The sequence below is a fragment of the Polypterus senegalus genome, chromosome 2 (genome assembly GCF_016835505.1).
Source record: "Polypterus senegalus isolate Bchr_013 chromosome 2, ASM1683550v1, whole genome shotgun sequence".
Taxonomy (NCBI): domain Eukaryota; kingdom Metazoa; phylum Chordata; class Cladistia; order Polypteriformes; family Polypteridae; genus Polypterus; species Polypterus senegalus.
In genome coordinates, this window is record NC_053155.1 from 143,427,182 (window position 1) to 143,449,103 (window position 21,922).

Genomic DNA, 21,922 nt, shown 5'->3' on the forward strand with positions numbered 1-21,922 from the left:
TCCCTTGTTTTTAAAATACGAAACACATGTCCATAATCGAGCGACAGGTTCTCAATAATGTATTAATTAAGAACACTATAAAGTCTCTGTAATTCATGTGTTCTTCATAGTATACAAACAAGGGTAAGCTAAACTGTGGTTTCTCAATTACCCTATAGAAAATGCGCAGGTTTGTCATTTGCCTGAAATTAATCTACTTTTTTTCCTTTAGTGTCTTAATAATATAATGAATGTGCCCTTGCTTGATAAGCCCTGGCTGGTTTAATGATGAGGTGCTTTGAATTTATTAAAACGTCGATTAGCTGTTTTTCCCTATTTTAATTTACATTGATTATTCTCATGATTTTATATTGCACTTCTTGCTCATAACTATATAAATCGCAATTACATTCAGAAATGTATTTTCTTTTTTCTTCGTCTTTGCTGACTTTTTTTGGCGGAAATTTTTAAACCAATAAATTACGGTCTCCGAGGCTTCAAAGGTGACCTCAGGTGAGACGTGTACAGAAAAATTACGTGCAGTGAATTAAAAAAAAAACCAAAAAACCGTAGTATTAATATTGTGCTACAGAGACACGACCAAGTCGAACTCTCCTAAAATGTAGATCTGCCAACACTAACCTTACAGTTAAAAGACTTTTTATATACTGTTTAAAGAGAACGTGATGTCGAAAGACAAGGAGAACTGCTGCCAAAGCTAACTAGAAACCAATGTTATTGTTGGTAGGAAGCATTACTGTAAAATGATCTACAACAGTAGTCAGTCCATCTTAAATACAACTTGAATTCACAACGAAGGAAAACGTTTAAAACGAAAAGTTAACCTGGTCTAACAGTCTTATAAATATAATTAATTAACAAGCAAAATAAGTTTTCAACTCCTCACATAAAGTATCTTTGAAATTTGCTTATTTAACTTTAACAAACGTTGTACATTTTTACTAAAACTGACATGAAACTAGTTTTTCTGAGAAAATACAATAATGCTGTACACGGTATTATTATCCTGCGCTGTTTTTGTCTGTAAAACAGTTCATGTGCTGGCACAGGGCTAACGGAGAGGGTCACGTGACCGAACGCCGCTCTTATCATTAGAGGCATAATTACCTGAACACGGATCTTGCATTTTCGATTAATTATTTATAAGTGGGTTTGTTTAAAATAGGGTGTTGAAAACTGTAAATATACCGTTAGTGAGCACGTACTCGATAATGCATGATTAAAAAAAATTGTACAATTTGCCCATGTATTTACTTTTTTTCTCACAAATCGTTTGTTTCATTTGATCATGCTGATAGAACTAAAAATCTTCCTTCGTCGAAATGTATTTATTCGTTTTGTGACGTTTTAAAGCTAATGGAGTTAATCGGAGATATAAACACACAATGTCCTTTAATAACTTGTACATAAACAGTAATGAAACAATACATATATTGCATTGATTGTTAGGAATTATAAACTTTCAGTCAAAAAATTGAGAAAAGGCTACCTATAAATTGGTCTTACTGTAAAGATGTACAGTGATTTAGGCGGTCCTATATAAAAAAAATGCAAATTAAAAAGTGCATTTTCCAAAGATTAACTTGTTAGATGTAGTTATGCATACACATGAATAAAATGAAACATACTGTTTCATTTTATTATTTTTAAATTATGCATTTAACATATTGTTCATATGCATAAAACATGAATATCTTGCTCTTTATTCCCATGCTTTGCATAAGGAGAAGTCAGCTGTTTAAAATATTTAAATGAGTACAATGTCAGAATGTACAACAAGGTATGTTTTTATAACTAATATTGATAAAGTTATTCACAGTTTAACAACCTTTACGTACGCATTGATGCAAAAATTCTCGCATAAAAAGTTAAGTGCTTACTGATTTTTCTATTTCTTGTAATGATACCTTATCATACCATGTAAATGCAATACTTTATACATTTGATGGTCCATCTCTTTGTATTTTCGTACAAAAAGAAAAAAGAGGCCATTCACTTCATAGAGCACCACTGAGCATTTCAGCCGCCTGCACTGTGAATATACTCAGCTAACGGAGAGTCGCATCTTAACGTTTGCAATCTGAACAGAACGGGAAGGGCGTTAATGCAACAAAACACCTTATGAAAATAGAACAGAGCACATTTTTATGTTCTTTATCATTTCTGTTTGAATTATTTAAACAAATCCAGTTCAAAACGCGTGCCATCCAATCCCTGCCAGGCTACACGTTTGGGAAATGAACCCCTTTCCATGAATTTGACACACATCTCATGGTTTGGGGGCTGCGCGTCTTGTCCTTCATAATGAAAAGATAGTGAGACAACATCACGGAAGTCGCTCATCATTACTGTAAACACGATATGAAATTAAAGATTTGTTATGATGGTTTATTCTGATTTTACAGCCAAGCTGAAGCACTGCTGGAAATAATAAACTTGGGGGCACTCCTTGTTTTATCAAAAACAATCAAAATTCATGAAATATTTGATTTATTTCCCAGAACATTTCTAGTCAATGTAAAATTGTGTAAATATATTGCGCACCCATGTCGTATTAAAAATGGGTAAGCATTTTAAATATGACTCAGATAATTAAATATTTACATCATAAAATTCCACTTCTTTTTGTTTTGCTATATATAAGAAAAATTTAAAGACTGCATCCGAAGCTGTCTTATTTATGCTCATACTAGAGATCTCTATGAATTTCACACCGTTGTATTTATTTATGCTTGTTTCTAAAGAAATATCATTAATTTAGGAACCTTCAGTACAGGGCCAGCGTAAGGGAGAGCTGTTGAAAGTTGACTTGGGAGCGGAGAGCCGCCTGTAATTGCTCCAGACACGGATCTGGGGGCTGGGCGGAGGTGGCCGTGTATAAATAGTGAGATCTCAAATAGACCGACATAACAGCAGGAGTGATCTAACCTTCTACACCCCCAACACACCGCTTTTCGGAGCTCTGGCACGGACTGACGTTAGTTTAAAAAGATAGAGGTGGATCTCTGTGACTAGGACCACAGCAGAGAGTCATGGAAGAGCTGACGGCGTTCGTTTCTAAATCGTTCGACCAGAAAGCAAAGGAGAGCAGTAAGAAGGAGAGTATTACATACAGGGAAGTTTTGGAGAGTGGTTTAGCGCGAACTAGGGACCTGGCAAACTCGGACTCAAGCCTTCAGGACATTAGTGAAACTGGGAACCATTGTCCGGTGCATCTGTTCAAAGACCACGCCGAGCTGGAAAAGGACAAACTGAAGGAGTTTAACATGACCAGGACGTCTGAAGGTAAGAGGCATCTCTCGGAGCACGAACACACGGAGCCTGATCCTGCAGTAGTTAACGGACTACTGTGACGCACAAATGTCTCGATTAGAAATTAAAGCAGATAAAAAATTAAAAAGTTTAAAAATGACACATGTATGTATATACTTTGGTTCTCCCCGTTTGCGCCCTTTGTGACAAATATGCTTTGAAGTTCAAAGCAACTAACACAACATAGTGTCTGTATTAAACCGCGCATCATATTTATATATTAAAGACAGCTCTGTATTCTGATTGCAAAACATAAATCTTGAAAATTAGTTTAACTGACGTTATTCTTTTATACTGTCTTGATGTATTATGGTCATGTTAACCCTTCATTATACCTTGATTTGATTTGTACGAATTTTTTTAAAATATTAAAAACACACACACACGCACACAAACCGTAAGATTTTAGCCGGGTCCACAACCATGATTCTTATTTCTTGAAGAAATATGAGGTATGATCATCAAAGACTATGACCAAGGATTTGAAATTACAGAGATAACAAATTCCCTCAAAAGCACCTTAACTTGGACACAAGTGTCATTTTCTTGTTGAGTAAATTAAGAAAAAATCGATTCCGTTTACATGCAAAACGCGACACGTTTTAAATATTCTCAAAATAATGTACCCTGTTTAATATTTATATACATCAGACATGTGTAAACATTAATTTTAATAAGTTAAAAACGATTAAGTAATGAAACCTATGTAATAATGCACTACTGGATGATCAGGCCCAAGATATCTTTAAAACCATCTCTTTACTTTCAAATGAAAATGCTAACGAAAATAGAATACAACAAATTAATTAACTGTTGATGGATTTAAAACATATGATACAATACTCTGGTAGCATTTTCACGTTTTGTCACGGTTTGTGCTAAATGTCTTTTATTGTGCGGACTTTACAGATGTGTGCGACATGTTTTAGTGTTTTTTAAAATAAAATCGATACGGTTGGGTTAATATAAACCATTGAAAAATTATTATATACTTATATAATATAATGTCTTGATTATACAAGACTTTATATTTTACTTTCTATAATCAATGACTGTCACGTTTTGATATGAATAAAATATTCACCCTCGTAATTTAATTATTGCAATTGCAGAATTTTTAAAACATTTACAGTTCTTTTTGAAATTGACTGATACATACTTAGCCTAATATATGAACATATTATCAATGCTTAATACATATAGTCACTTATGCATTAGTTCAATTTTGAATTATTACATAATGAAAACACAAGAGCTTTTGGCGGTTTGATGTTACTTGGGTCTAGTTGAAATATGTAACAGCAGCCTGTTTTGAATGAACTGTTACCCAAATAAAAGTTAATCATTTCAAATATGCTCTTATTGTTATTATCTTACATGTATTATAATGTAGGAATTAAACACATTGTCAAATGCATTAATACAATATATCTGAGATATGTCCTGTTCAGCAAAGAAGACAATAACTGAAATACATCTACTACAAAGAAAACAATATCTAAATCCATTCCTATTATTAATTATAATAATGTTAAGTTTAACACAATGTCAGTTTAACTGTTTAGGATGTATACAATGAAGTGTTAATAAACAAAATTTACAGAAGGAAAGAAGTCACATGCATTGCTTATTTTTGATCTGCATTTCGATTTGCCCGGATTTAAAAAAAAAAAAAAACTCAGGAAGGTGTGATTGTTGCGTTATTTAATCGCTTGTGTACATAAGGAAAACTGTATACATATTGTAAAAAACAAAAACGATTCAAACTTAAAAATTAACTACATTATAAGTACTGTTCTCACATGACAGATTTAATGGTAGTCTTTAAAGAACGTGTTTTGTTATATGTATTTAGTTTAGCATGAGAGAAATTTTGGCTAAATATGAGCAAAATAGAATAATTATCTTTTATGTAAAAGAAAAATATCTCGCAAACTTATAATTTAGTAAGATCGATTTGTATACATTTAACATCCTTAGAAATTATGTTTAGATAATAAAGAGGTGGAAAGATTATTAAACGTGAGCAAACATTTTATTACCTCGTCAGAAAGCAGATGTTGGAGAAAAATATTTAATATGCCATTTGTTTCGCATACTGAATGGACCCTCTGTTTTTAATTCTAAAAGTTCTTTATGGAATGTAATTTAGGAAATTGTTTGTATTAAATGCCATAGGATCAGCTTGCATTTTGTAAACATTTCTAATTTTTGCTTACTGCACTATTTCTTGATTTTCAAATTATAATACATGCCCATTTCAGTAGCCGTATAATAATCGCCCACGTTGACAATGTCACAAAACCGTTATCTTAACCTTAAACTTTAGCCGTTCTCCCATCAACCCACTGATACGCTGCTAATGATATTCCCTTGCCTATAAACAGACAAAAAGATCGCTCGCACAAAGAATTACAGACAGTATTCCATATAGACGATTTTCAATAAGTACGTAACATTTTATATTTTAAGTGTAACCGACCATTCCAAGACTACAGCACTACAGGAGTAAAAGACACTCGACCAAAAATGTCAAGTATTTGCCACCTATGACACCTGCATTATTGTGTGTAAAATAAACGTCTGGCTGTCTCTAAAACAATGGCAGAAATCCATAAGTTAAAAAGTAGCTCGTTAAGTAGCTTTTTTTGTTTGTTTCTGTAGGCATTTATGAATGCAAGGAAAAGAAAGAGGAAGTGAAATCAGAAGACGAGGACGGACAGAGCAAGCTGAAACAAAGGCGAAGTCGGACAAATTTTACTTTGGAGCAGCTGAACGAGCTCGAACGTCTGTTCGATGAGACGCATTACCCGGATGCCTTCATGAGAGAAGAACTGAGCCAGAGATTAGGATTGTCGGAGGCCCGGGTTCAGGTAAGGTGTGCCAGTCATTAACACAATCGGCCGCATTTATACGCTTGGTATTCAGGATATTTGGTGCTCAGTTAAGTGACCCTACTTTCTCACGGCTGGATGATTCTGATAATGTAAAAATATTCATTATATTACTAGCTCCTGTCAACAAACTTTTTTTAAAATAAGATTAACACTTTTTTGTAATAAATAATCTTGAGCTAATCAATGAACAAATTAATATCTACATTCTACCACTGTTTTCTAAAACTATAATTCCACCCTAAGCGAGACGCCGGTTACCCTCTTGTAATTCCTGTTTCAAGCTGAAATCAATTCACCTGTTAACACTCGGGCGCAAAGCAAATGTCCGAAACCCACAGTTATAGGCTTCTGATGTAAAGAGTATAGGTTAGGAGTGGCGCTTTAGCCTTCTAATGATTTGAAAGCCGTGAACCTCATTATATTGCTCTTCAAAGAAAATGTTAATATATGTGAATTTATTGGAACGTCGTTCTGTCCAGAAGATACCCCTGCTTTGCACCCGATGCTGTCTGGATAAGACCCAGCTGCGGCTCCTCGCGACCCTGCATGGATAAGGTAGCCATGGAAACAGGAACAATAAATGGTTTAGTATGCTAATTCCTTAATTACGTACCATTAAATGATCTTCAGTTTACTATTTGTATTCATGTGTATTACAATGTTTTCTTTAATATATATGGCAACAAGATGAAATTAATTCTGCGAACAGTAAAATAAATCCCAATGAATAAAAATAATAACGTAGCAGGGAATTTTGCAAGCAGCAATAAGTAACACCAGCAACAAATAATTGCGATTCTAGATGTAAAAAGCCTACATTAAAACAAAATAACATTAAGAAATGTAAGCCAATTAAATTAAAACCTAAGAAACTGTACGGTTCTATCTCTTTATGCAAAATTAGCAATTCGTACAATAATATATATATAAGTTAATATTAATATTATATAATATTGTATACATAGACACACAAATTATAAAGACTCTTAGTAAAGAAATGTATATTTCATATTGCTGTTTAGCAATAAATTGTAGACCACAAAGCATCAATGATCTATATACTGAAGATGTTTCCTATACCAAAATTCATTATTTGTTGTCTCCAAACACTGCTTCATCCTTCAGCAAAGTTGGGCATATTCAGTTTTAAGAGAAACGTATGAAAGATTTCATATAAGGCATAAAGTTCGTAAATTTCTCTTAATTATGCACAGGATAAACTGGGATTTGCACGACTCAGAACTGGATGAAGCGGTCTCGATAATTATAACTATTTATAACAGATTAAAATTCTGCAGGTCACATACATAATTGTAATCAGAATCAAGTGGAAAGAAGTCCACTTATTTTTATGTCCACGTACTCTAAACGGTTCTAGAGAAAGCAACATAGCCAACATGCTGCAGATTGATCTGATCTAATTACATCACACAAATAAATGGAGCTCCTGGAGATGAAAGTAGCCCCTGTAGATCAACAGGCTCCCACGTCTCCTTCTTGTTCTCTCATCCTTACAATGCTCACACCCACCACACGTTCTCAATCTGTTGTACAGTATTCATGGGATCGTTAGGGTTGTAAGTAATTCGAGTACTAAATTGCCTCATTAGTTTATTTCCTCAATAACATCGTAAGCAATTTTAACGCTATAATAAAACAGAAAGCAAAAACTGTTTTTATGAGAATGAATTGTCACCATAAATATAGTATTTTTACAAAAAACAAAAGATACTTAGAAGGTAGAGGGGTTAAGAAAGCTTATGTTTTTCCTCTGTCAAAGAAAGATCATAGTCGCGACGAGTGGATAGATGCTCAGAGACGAACAGTTACAAAGCAGTCTGCAAACACAGACAGTTTACATACTCTTCATAAAGGTTAGGGCGAAGTATCACCTTCACTCCAGGCGAGCTCTGTATGTTCAATTTAGGACGAAAATCCATTGTAAATAAATTGTGAGTCCTGCGGTAGATGGTTCATATTAACCTTTATTTTTAGTGTTGTATCGAAACCCCACACCATCCAGCTGTCAGACTCCTAATTGAAAGTTATGAGACCGTAGTGAGGAGCAGGCAAGTAATTCAATTACAACTAATATCTTTTGGTTTCTGGTGCAGAGCTAAATTAAATGTCATTATTCACTGTCTCTAATAAAAATCAAAAGGAAATCAGATTAGAGTATTTGTGAAACGGATCATTGAGTGATCCTTAATGAAGAAATAACTGTCTAAACCAGTGTACTGCGCTTTACTTAGCATATTCATGGATAATTGGAATTGATCTCGAGCTGCAAAACACTACATTTATTACTGCTTAAACATTACCCGATAGAAGATGACATTGGCACCTTTTCCTTTTTAGTACTTACAATATTATCATAAGCTGACAGTACATTCTTCATTCCCTAATGAAAAAAAAAAATCCTCTGGGGTTGCTTTAAATCGTTCTGCGCAGTGACCTGGCCTATCCCCCGAAATTACTGTATTTCCCGCATATTCTTCTTTATCGTAGCATGATATACAGTACAGAAATGTATTTTCCAACCAAACGCTCCCACACACACACACACACACACACACACACACACACACACACACACACACACACATATATATATATATATATATATATATATATATATATATATATATATATATATATATATATATATATATATATAACTCACACTCATGGCCCACAATAACTCATATTAAACGCTAATTCAAGAATAAAGCTTCACTTTGTTATTTCATTATATAGGTTACACTAGAATTCAAACAACACACACACACACATAGATAGGGGTGGGCAAAAGTAGATTTACAGCTGTTCGTATGAAAAAAAGATATGTAGGTTATGATTATGACAATAGCTTCATTAACTCAATGGCTTTAATAACTTTATTAACCCAAAAGAATGTCACAATGGCACAGTGCACTTAGGTACAATCCCGTAAGTGCTCGAATTGCCGGCTTTAACTTCTCACAACCTAGATAGATAGATAGATAGATATAGAGCCGTGCACTTATTACAACTTAAAACTGCCTGTTTATGAGTATTGTTTTTGTTCAGAAAGATGTCATTGTAAAAGCAAATCAACGCATTTTTTTAAATGAATGAGTCTTCACTTTATATAACGTCTCTTGCGAAAAAGCAATTTCATAACATGTTTTTTTCCGGGTTAGAGAGGATCAAATTTCACGAGAAATTGCAGGAACTGATCCTGTGCTAAAATGATTGACCAGTTTAAAGCAAATATTTCAAATTTGAATACAGTTTAACTTTAATTTTAACAATATCAAAATTAAATCAAAACTCCTTTCATGTCTTAAAGTACAATTAATCGTTAACAAACAAATTCACGTTGGATTGTAGGTTTAGAATTAAAAATATATATTTTTACATCAATTTATAAAAGTTCACAGTTGCTGACGTTTGTTGTTTTATTCGATAAAGTAATATGGTGCATTTTTTAATCCGAACTACAAATACGCAAACTCTGGTCAATGGAAACGTTCCGAATGATCCACAGCAGTAACAGGAAAGAAGTACAATCGCAATCACAAACGGTGCAACGTCAAACTCCACCGTAGCCACTCTGAAAATGCCACTGCTCGTCATTTTAACGCATTTAAAATGTATTAAATTGTAACTTCCTTGGTCCTGACCTGAGAAGGACACGTTTCTCAGGGGAATGTCATAGCCGAGCTCTTTTCGGCAGCTTCAGGCTCAAGCCAGACACAGACCGGTTCTAGACTGGACCCACTCATACTTTAAACGGAACTTAAGATATACAGTATAGTAAATGTCTGTCAGAGGAAAGACGCCTCCCCGAAGAACGCGAACATACAAACGTAACATATTCAGTGTCCGTGCCGTTAACCAAAGCCGAGTCCCTAGAGCTGTGAGGCACCACGATTTACCACAGCTCCAGCAATCCAAGACACTAAATTTCTTTCCAAGCACTTAAACGTCAATATGAGTTTTGATTATAGGACAGCAAAGGCAGTAAAAAAAAAAGAAAAAAAAAAAAAAGACAGAGAACTTACTGGGGGAGGGCCTACTACAATAGCAATCCTAAATCCACAAAAGCACTATAACTTTATATTTTAGTAAGCAAGCGGCCATTAATCAATAAAGAAACACAAAAGCATTGAGATAATAATCTGCCCTTACCATGACTGTCACGTTTAAGTAGTGTTATTGGAATCCGACTATAATTTATGTTGAGAATCATCCCTTGCGATTTATCAGTGTTTTATGGTGTGCGTTTTTGAGAGATTAATTTAATCGGATTTATTTGTGCTTCAGATTAATCATTCCACATGCTGGGAAAAGTAGTTCATTTATTTAATATGAAACGGCAAAATCGAATAAAAATATTAACATCGATCAAGCATCAGTACAATTTGAATCAAAATTGTCTTTTGTGTTTTCTTTAGGTCTGGTTTCAAAACAGAAGAGCTAAATGTCGGAAACAGGAAAATCAAATGCACAAAGGTACTTTAATAATACTATCTGTCCTTCATATTTGCATGGGTTTAAATAATAAAAATCTAGATTTTTTTAGAGAAATGACACATTCAGCAAATTTTAAAAGATAACTGAATGTATAGTTATAAAAGCAGAGGGAAAGAAATGCTGGTACTGTGGGTAAAGTTTGACTAATGATGAGTGTTGGGGCAGGGTGTTCATGTATTTTTATGGCTGCTAAACCAAATGCCCCATTTCAGATATCTCAGAAATTAAAAAGGTCAGTTATATTTACTTTCACATGACTGAATTTAAAGGAGTTTGTTGACCTTTAGCACTTTACAAAAGAAAATGTTCATCAAGTAAATTTAGTGATTATCAAGTTTATAATTTAAACACAAATAACACATTTCTTCTTTTTAGGTGTTATTTTGGGTACAACAAATCATCTAGATGCCTGCAGAGTTGCTCCTTATGTTAATATGGGTGCATTAAGGATGCCTTTTCAACAGGTAGGCAAGTTTATTATGGTGTGTTTAGTATTACTGTAAAAGTTGTCTGCCTGCCTCCTTTAAAGCATTTTGACATCCATTTTCTTTTTTAAATATTAGTCTTGTTTTGAAAATAGTATGAAGAACAAATATTAATCAGCACAAATATTTAGTGACTTCTATATTTCACTAAGTAGTTTAAAATATATAGATTTAGATACCTGGGGCTTTACAAACCATTTTTACGTACTGGTTATGATTTTTTAGTAACACAAGAAAATATACACATTATTAGAATGAGACAGAAAAATATAGGGGCCTTATCCAGTTTAACCTTTCAGAAACCAAAGAATTTTAACCATCCGTTGAGTTCCCGTCAATAAAAAAATAAGAAAACTGAAAATCCCTTTAATTTTCTGTTACATCACAGAAGGATAAATGAGTGGCTATTCCAGAAGACAATTAAAGCAATATTGGGCTAATATTAGCTTTACATACACAGAATCACTATTTTTGCAATTGTTGAAAAAGAATAAATAAATTAAAAGTTCTCAGGTTTGTTTTCTTAACTGTTTGCATCACATATAACTTAAGATAACATAACATTCTGAACTCCACTTAATACAAGCTGGGGTAATGGGGGAGCTTCAAGTAGAAAATAATATAATATGAATCGTATGTATGTTTCTTTGATAAAAACAGTTAATATTTTTTAAGTTTCTTTTTTATTTCCTTTAACTCATTTTTTGACTTGGCACAGCTCAGTGAATTGCAAGTTGTTCTTGGAAACTCGAAACACTGCTCTTTTGTTAAGTGCAGATACCAGCATTATGTTGTTGCTGGCTGTTAAGGTGAACTTTCCAGCTGACAATGTGTTGCCTTTACGTTTATATGCTGGCTGATGGAGTGCTACGTGAGTGCTGGACATTATCAGTTAGCTTGATAATTGGCTTTTAGAAATTTTCTTCCCTTTTGGAATACTGACCAGCCCTTTAATTTAACAAGTAAAGTTAAGGTCAATACCCCTACTGTTGGTGTTGAATTCACTTAAGCTGGCTGGTTAGTTTAAAAATGATTTATAATCAGAATAGCTAAATGCATTTTAAAAACAAACTAAAGAATTCAAGAAAACAAGTGTAAGCTTTTCTTGTTGTTCAAAGATATGCATGAAAACGAGAAAAATGTCCATTTATACATAGTCACATTTGGTAGAGAGGCCCGGGAAAGGATGGTTGACTCCAATTGTTTCCCGACTTGCTTTTAACACTATGTATGTACAGTTTTAATCTCTCAGTGACCATTTTGCTATATAATCGGTTTCAGAGAATAGATGGATAAATATATAGAATGGTATGGAAAACAAACTGATTCATTTTAATATAAAAATCAGTAATTTAGATTAAAATATTCAATAAACATAATTCGAAAATTTTTAATGACATATTAATTTAGTCTCTAACTTAAGGATGAGTGTGTGTGTGCCTTTATTAATTTTTTGAAGCCTTTTAGCAAAGCTATTGATCAAGAGTTCACAGCTTGCTTTAATTAATTGGTATCTTGCTGTCTGAAACAGAGTAATATTAGTGTGTTGTACCGTCACTAAGTTTTGGTGAATGTTTTGGTTTCATGAAAGTGTTATTTTACTTTTTATAAATCTTTTCTATTCAACAGTTGACTCAACTAAAAATATTTGATATGTAGCATAATGTGCCAAATTCAGGATATCATTTCCATTGCAGTGTAGGACTCAAAACAAATATTTTAACATTGCATATATATAACGAACAATAAGCACTGCAGTTCACATAAGGTAATTGTAACTCATAGCATGTTTTAATTCACTAGTTATTTTACAAAATATCTTCACACTATAGCTGTGCGGTTGATTTACACAGCATGTACCTAATAGTCTCTATTCTTTAATGACATTTTTTAGGCTTGCAAGTGTAGCCATAGGATTAGAAAACCTAGAGGTCATTTTTTTACACAGCACACAAAGATATTTATTGATAATTCAGGATGTGTAAAGATCTCACTTGATTTTATTTTCTGCAGTTGCTATTACAATATTTTGGCTTAATAGTATTATTAAAAATAGTGTTGTCCAAAAATGTTAATTAAAGTTTCATTTAAATATCACTGTCAGTATGCTGCATGTGATTTCTGTCAAATTACTGAAACATTTCTTTTGAAGTACAGCTTGAAAAGCTTAATGTTTAAAACACATAGGTATGCAGGCTTATATTGCTGTTTTCTGCAATTCCAGTGGGACCTTTTTTTAATATTCCATGAATAGTTTTAAGGCAAGACTTGTTCTGGGTAGATAATTGGTAATGGAAAGGGCTGTGTTTATTTTTCAGTCTTTTTCTTTATTGGAGTTATAGAAAGCAGAGTTTTCATCAAAATTATACAGACATTTATTCTCAGGTTATCCTATGTTTATCTTGAAGCACCAAGTGAATATATCAGAAGGTACATGTTAGTCAAGTAACGGATGGCTGCTCAACAAATTACACTCATCATACGTTACTTAGAACAAATCAGAACAATTACAAAAACTGACAGTGACTAATCTAAATTTGCTATTGGGAATTAAAAAGAGTGAAAAATTAGGTACAGTGTTATGAGTGCCTTTAGTAATAAACATGCAGTCTACTTTGAAAACTGTATTTAGTAAATTGATAAATATACATTGTGGAGCAGTGGTTTGCACTGTTTCCTCCTGAATCCAACATACTGGATTTGATTCCCATGCCCAGATGTTGGCTGTTTAGAATCTACACATTCTCCCAGGGCCTGCATGCATTTTTGTCCGGGTATTCCAGTCCACACCCCCAGCATTTCCAAAGTCTTGCCCTTTAGGTTAATTGTCGACTTTACATTGGCCCTACTGTGACTTTAGGCATGTGCATGAACGGGTCCTGCAATGGACTAGCATTCTATCTAAAGTTGTTTCCTGGCCTGCGCTCAGTGCTACCAGAATAGACTTGAGACCCCAAGACACTGAATTGGATTATGCAGGTCTGGAATGAGATGAGTTATTTTCCAAAATGTTCATTTTGGACTATTTAGATGTTATTATATTTCGATTAGGCTGCCACTTAAAGAATTGTTATTAGGTATGAGTAAATGGTTTGTGCATTTTCCAAGAGAGTGTCGTAAATGTTTCAAAAATTTACCAAGTTCAATTAATAATAATTTGTGTCACTTAAATATAAAATGTGACAGTGCAGTCATGCATACTACCCATTAATGTGGTAGATATGAGTAGTTTCCCACAGTAAACATTTTAAAGTCCAAATAAAGTGTATTATTACATATAACATTTTACAGTGATTTACAGTAATGTCAATTTAGGCAATAAATGCAGATGTATAGCCATGGTGCTGCAGGGTTTATCAGGGCAGTCTGACAGTTCCAAAGACATTGGTTCAAATCTTTGACTGGTCACTATATGTACAGAGGTACTCCATGTCAGCATAGATTTCCAACAAGGATTCTTGTCTTCTTTTAACATTCCAAACATGTTCGCGTTAGACTGGAATCTGTAAAACTGAGGCAGTGTTCGAGTGTGTGTCCGTGTTTATGCCCACCTTGTGCCTCATACTGGTGGGAAAGACATAGCCTCCTCTAATGGACTAAGCAGGTCTCAGGCATGGGTGAAAAATGCCTATATCTAGATTTTATTATGGATATTGATAATATAAATATGGGAATAGAACTGTAACTAAATGAAAGCATTTATAGTTTAATTTTTTTTTTAAATAAAGTGCTACTGTATTATTACTACTTTTTAATGCAGTCCATCTTTCCTCTATAAACTTATGACATTGCATTAAAAATTCAGTTGCTGGAACAGCCATTGTAAAACATATTTGTCAGTTATTTTTTTAAACTTTATTATCAACTTTTGTGATTTCCTCATGCTGATACCTTTTCTCCTTATTATTTAAACATTTTTAAGGGAATATAAATGGTTTGGTCACCTATTGATCATAAAAATCTAATTATAATATATTGTTTAGTAAAAATACTTTAAGAAAGTGAAGTCAAATGGACTGCACCTTAATTGAATGTTTTTGCAATGGCAGGATAGATCTGCTTGAACAATGTGAATGGACAATTATACACACACACACATATATATATATATGATGTATATCTATACATATCTATATATACACACATATATATACAGTGTATATCTATACATATCTATATATACACACATACATACAGTATATATAAATATGTATATATGTTTATATTTATACAATTTGAAGTGTTTTAAATGCTTAGCATTAAAATAATAAAGCAGCTGAAAATGTAAAACAGCATAAAACTCATTTCACACTAATTTTATCTGTATGCTATCCATGTTAACTGCAGAATGTACACTCTATTAATAATAATGACGACCAGTGCTTGCAAAATTTTTTTTTTTTTTTGCCTTTTTGACCCTAAAATAACCAGCCCATTTTGTTTACATAGAAACAGTACCGTTTCATAAGAGCAATACTGTCTGGTGCTGTAGGGGAATTCCAGAAATAAAACTCTGCAGAGTGAATATTATAAACATAGCCTGCAATATCATCTAAAGAAACAGTTCAAGTATTTCTCAGAAGTTAATTTTTCTCAGAAGAGAACTGGGAGCAATATTAACACATTGGCTGATTGCTGGTTTTCTAATTGCTTTAAATGAGGAGTTACAGCAAGCATGTATTTGAGATATTTTAGAAAACTGACACAATCTGTATATTCACAATATTAATACTTCAACAATACTTATAAACAACGACAACAACATTTATATATATATATAGCACATTTTCATACAAATAATGTAGCTCAAAGTTCTTTACATGATGAAGAAAGAGAAAAGAGACAAAGTAAGAATTACAATCAGAGAACACTGATTAAACATAGAATAAAAGTAAGGTCCGATGGCCAGGGAGGACAGAAAAAACAAAAAAAAGAAAACACTCCAGACGGCTGTAGAAAAAATAAAATCTGCAGGGGTTCCAGGCCATGACACTGCCCAGCCCCCTCTAGGCGTTCTACCTAACATAAATGATTAGTCCTCCTTGTATTCAGGATTCTCATGGAAGGACTTGATGATGACGGTCACATGGATTTCTGGCCTTTAATCCATCAATGTAGGGACATCATGGTGCTTTAATTAGGTGGAGGTGGTGCAGGTCGCCACCGCAGAGAACCGGAAAAAGAACAGAAGAGAGATTATAAAATATGTAAAGTATAATCTGATATGAACACATAAACATAACTGTTTTATGTTTAATTTCTAACACTGGAGTATGCTGGAATAAATCATTACCAATACCATACAATACCATTCTCAGCCCCAGTTAATTTAACCTTAGGGTTGTGGAGACCTAGTGCCTGTTGATGATTTAATATATCAAAGGCAATGATTCTGATTCATTTTTATCAATGTAAACATATAAAAAGAAAAGCAAACACCCTAAACTATAAAAATGAAAAAAAAAATCTTAACTATATGCTTGTGCTAAGTATACACAAACACTTGTAGTTTTAATGATGTTACCTCCGGGGGAATTTTAGCAGCTGACTCTAACAAGTAAAATGTATACAGTGTTAGTAAGAGTGAGAGAGTAAAACAAATATTCTCTTGGTTAGTGTATTGAACTCCACTAAACCAGATTCCATTTGTCAAGAATAATATGAACCTTTGGCTAATATGTATGTTATCAATAATCGACAAATCATTATTTATTGTTATAAATCAAATATGATATAGAGCCAAACGGAGCACATTAAGCCATGCTAGTGTCATGGGGTGGTCATGATCCATCCTGACAGCACATTGCAGAAGGCAAACACCTACTCTAAGAGAGCATCCCATGAGTCCATTGCAGGGGAAATTCATTCATTTGCACACACTCACTCATGCCAAATGGAAAGTTACAAAATAGCCAATTACTATATATAGTTTTGATAACACAACATAGAGTGAGTGTGATTTTTATTAGCACGATTACTGAAATTAATTGTGCATATTTCCATGTGTGCATTCAAAGAACAGTACTTGATTAATTTTGGTAATCAGAGCTTTTGTTGCAAACACATACAACCATCATTCTTTAAATCACTGATAATATACCTTTAAGACTATACATAGGTTGTTATCCCCTTCAATGTGAACAATGCTGGTGGTAATATCTGTTCAATACAGTGATAACAAATATGCGGAGGCAGAATACAACTGAAAAAATACAGAAGAAAGATACCAAAATGTTGCTTTAAATAATTTCAGTGTTTTTAAAGTATATGTTTACCATTTGCTTGAGCTCTTTCTGGAGGACTGCCCAATGGAGTTTCATTTCTTTTATCCTTAGAAGTCTAAGGACCCAAAAAGGACTTTAGACCCAAAAAATAAATAATCTTTCAAATGTGTAGATTCAGCTCTAGACTGTGCTTAACATGACTGCGCTCTATCATAGAATACAACACCATTCATGTTTGGTTTAAGCTTTAACACCTAGTTCTGCTTAAAAAGATTCTGTTCATAACAAATTTGAACTGATATGACCATATACTGAAAATAAATGGATGAGAGGGGTCTTCATAATTTATTTTAGTTCAAGGTGAACTTGGAAGAGGTGAATGTGGATGATGTTAGCAAAAAAATGTTTATGGTGTACTATTTGGCAATATGGCCTACTGTCACTGCTTGAATGCAGGAAAATGCAAAACACAATGAATATTATGCTTAACTGAGCTGTGTTTGCACTCCCTTGGAAATAATAATGTACCCTGACATGCACAAGTAGACAAATTTAGAAAAGCATTCTTCTATCCATTCATTATTTGAATTCAGCATAGATGAATTTGAATCTATTCCTGCAAAAAAGCAAGTCTGGACAGGAACCCAGGTCATTGCAGGACCCACTTACACACACTTGTAATAGGCCAATTTAAATTCCATATTTGACACAACAAATTGCTTGGAGGTGTGAGGGGAAACTGTTTGAACTATAGGTATGATATGTAAACTCCAACAAGAAGCTGCCTCTGCTGGAAATCAAACCAGGCTTCAAAGGTTACTTACTTTACAGTAGGGCTACTGTTACTGCTCCACTAAGGTGCTTCAATTAGAGAAGATAGAAGAAATGGAGAGTTTTCTTTTGCATTTTTCATTTTCTTACTTAAGAAAATGAACCCATACCTAAAGTGAAGTATAAATAATATGCAGTTGTTGATTTTAGTACAATTTCAGTAGTTTAGGTTAAAGAAAGGTAACTATTCCACATCATTGTATTCATCACTCTTAATACATTAATTCTAGCCATATATAAAAGACAAACAGAGAAAGCTAAGCAGCAAGAATATGAAAGACCTGGACAAGAAATTTTTCTGACCATTAACGTAGGGTGAAAATATTAACCAAAAGTTCTCACAATGAAAGATATCATTTCTTATTAAATTAGCAGCTTTGCATAACACTTGTAAAACTGAAAAGGGGATTGGTTTGTTTTTCCCAATAGACCCCCTACTATTCTATTGTAATCTTGTAAGGCATTTTAGCATTAGTTTCTGACAGAGCTGAAAAAACAGTTTATTTCTTCTTATTTCATATGCTGCAGATTATTATTGTACTAATGTGGGTCAAGTTACATGATGATTAAGTGAAAGTAGTATACTATCGCTGATGATTATTATGAGTAGTTTAACAAATGTCTCCATTTCCTCCCACAGGTCCAGGCCCAGTTACAATTGGAAGGAGTCGCGCACACACACCCGCACCTCCACCCGCACCTTGCAGCTCATGCTCCTTACCTCATGTTCCCGCCCCCTCCCTTTGGACTGCCAATTGCATCACTCGCAGATACCGCCTCTGCAGCAGCAGTAGTGGCCGCGGCCGCCAAGAGCAACAGCAAAAACTCCAGCATCGCCGATCTCCGGCTGAAAGCAAGAAAACATGCCGAAGCCCTGGGGCTCTGACCTTGGAGGGGAACTTTTACTATGTGACTTTTTAAACAGACTATTGCTGCAAAAAGGCCATGACACATGAAAAAGACAACAAAAAACAAGCAAACATAAAAAAAAACAAACTCTCAGAGAAGCAGCTGCCAAAACAAAACCACTTCTTAGATAATAATTAAATACCAATGAAGTACAGTCGGCTTTCATTAGTTTTTTCTTTTCCTAATCTTTTTTTTTTAAACTCAAAATGGCCAAGAACTTGTTGAAGGTGTCAGATATAAATAACTTGTTGGATCCTTTTACAGTCAACTTTATTTTGAGTTGGGAGACATGCATGGAACTTGCACGGAAAGCTGGATTCTATGCTACTTGATGTCCAAACATTAAATGCATACATTATATATTTACATACTCATACATAAACATAACTATATATATTTATATGGAAAACATCTTTCCAAAAGGACACACAGAGCAGTTTCTTTTTTTTTTTTAGCTGACAGCAGGAAAAGACAATAAGGCCTTGGACTTTCAAGCTCACAAAATGGCCATACACATCTTCTCCAACCATTGCGTAATTGTCCTGTCTTGGTGCATGAGTCGATCTTTGGGGCTGGTCTCCACTGCTTTCACTTTATCATAAATATTATGTTCACTGCCATGAAAGTATTTTGCTGTTTAAGCTCTGCTGCAAAAAAGAAAAAAAAAGCCTTTCAGTGTAGCTGCAGACATTTGGGAAACAGCAATAACAACCTCCTATTTCAAATGTGTTATATTTGTTTTTCATGCTTTGTACTCTTTTTAGTTTTGAAAGGGAATGGTGTCTCCCTTGGTGCATTTTTCATGGTTTTACATGACAAAAAGCATATGACCATATTATTGGGGGTTGTTTGGTTTTGCCAATTGACTGTGTTTTGATTTGACTTGGGAATGAAGTGTTTCATGTTGTTTACAATCAGTGGAATAAGCAAATGCTCCTTTTCAAACAGGCAGTTGAAGCCAATAGTAACAAAACAGTAATTCAAAAATTGGTTTGAAGTCTTGATTATCTCAAAAATCTCGTAACATGCCACAAACAAGGGTTTTAAAGTGGTTTAAGAAAGGATAAAGGGTACTTATGATTATTTAATTTTAAATGGCATATTAGTTTAACTAAATTGCAATTATGTGCAGTAAAGTGCAATACTGTAAATATTGATATTTTTTTTTGTTAGAATAGAAGAAAACTATTAAGGAAATGAACAGCAATCTTCAGTCTTTTAAGCACTATAATCAGTGCATTGTATTTTCTTGCCAAACAAACAGACATTGTTTTTTTCTAACTGATGTAAAATTATGACTTCATCAGCAAATGTGCCATAATCCCAGTAGATCAATGATATTTAATACTTAATTTTGTATGCATAACTAAAGAAAATAACAATAATGTGTTGAGGTAGACAAAAGCACTTTCATTGTATGTTGTATGGTCCAACAACAGAAAGACTAGGATCATAAACAAAGCATATTGTTACTGCTAATTGTATTAGCATACAAGTTAAAACAGCATAATTTCACTCTAGTTTAAGTCAGCCTGTTTTCCATCATAGTGAACACACATTACCTCAAAGTTATTATTTTGTCTTTCAATGAGTCCCAAAATGAAAAAGGTTGCAATTAACAGAATCAGCTGCTCTTCAAAGATGCTTACATAGTTTTTTTGTGAATTAAGAGACCCTGGTACGACAACTAGTGCTTGTTTATAAAAAAGATGATCCTAGTATACGTCTACCTCTAACAGTACATTAGTGGTGAAGCACATTTTTGTTCATAAGCCATTTAAGCAATTACTTTGTAATATCAATTTTTAATTAGACAATTCATGTCATGGGTGCTTTTATTTATTCTGTTGTTTGAAAGTTTATAAATGAGAATATTTTAAATATGACTGTAAATTTTACATTGCTTCGCATTTATTTTTATATATTTTTTTAAATGTTCCATTTTGCCACCTTTGAACAGCCAGTGTGAATGCATAGTTTAAGTGTTTTCGAGTTTACAGATATTTCAGGGATGCTTCAAGTAAGAAACAGAAGTTTGCTTTCGTCAGTTTATTCATACAGTATTTTTAAGTCTACACAATTTGTTAAAAATAATTTTTTGGTTCTGTGTTCTTTGCAAGCATGTCAGTCAGGAGTTCATCAGACAGTTAAGTTCAAAGGTGTGTTTTGTTGGATCACGCAATCTGAATGTACATCTTGTACAAGTAAAGTATTAATAAAGTTCTAAACATTTGTAAAAGGTTGTAACAATAATATATTATCTGTATAATGACTTGGGTGTGACTTTTTACTTCTATGTTAAATACAATTTATTAGAAGAAAAATGCTTCAGTATAAATACATTCATTCTATGTCATTTCTGCAATGCCATTATTGGATGTCTTATTAACAGAAGTATATTTTTCACAATTGCAAGAATATTTCTTTTAAAACTGTGGAACTAGCACAATATAAGATGAGCGCAACTATAAACATAGACACACTTTGTTACCGTGCACACTATATGTACAGTTTTGGCTTTGTGTAATGGAGAACACTATGAAGTGATTAATAAGAATTAACTCTACTTGAGCTTCCTGTTTAAAAAAAAAAGAAAGGAAAAGGGTTTTAGTTGCGGCTAGTATAACATGTTTTGTATATATTTTAATGATGACGTACACATCGTGCCCATGATTTGAACCCAATTGAACAATGACAGGAGATATGACTGAATGTTTATGGGCTAATGTTAGGAATAACGTTTAGC

The 21,922-nt window shown here is 33.5% G+C and overlaps 1 protein-coding gene across 1 annotated transcript; it reads left to right on the top strand.

The window, feature by feature from the left end:
- The first annotated feature begins 2,879 nt into the window (after positions 1 to 2,879).
- shox (short stature homeobox) lies at positions 2,880 to 21,448 on the top strand. Its single transcript, XM_039744750.1, has 5 exons — positions 2,880 to 3,285; positions 5,977 to 6,185; positions 10,649 to 10,706; positions 11,103 to 11,191; positions 18,908 to 21,448. Exons 1-5 carry the CDS (start codon positions 3,033 to 3,035, stop codon positions 19,151 to 19,153), a joined length of 855 nt encoding a protein of 284 aa, XP_039600684.1. The 5' UTR covers positions 2,880 to 3,032; the 3' UTR covers positions 19,154 to 21,448.
- The last annotated feature ends 474 nt before the right edge of the window (positions 21,449 to 21,922 follow it).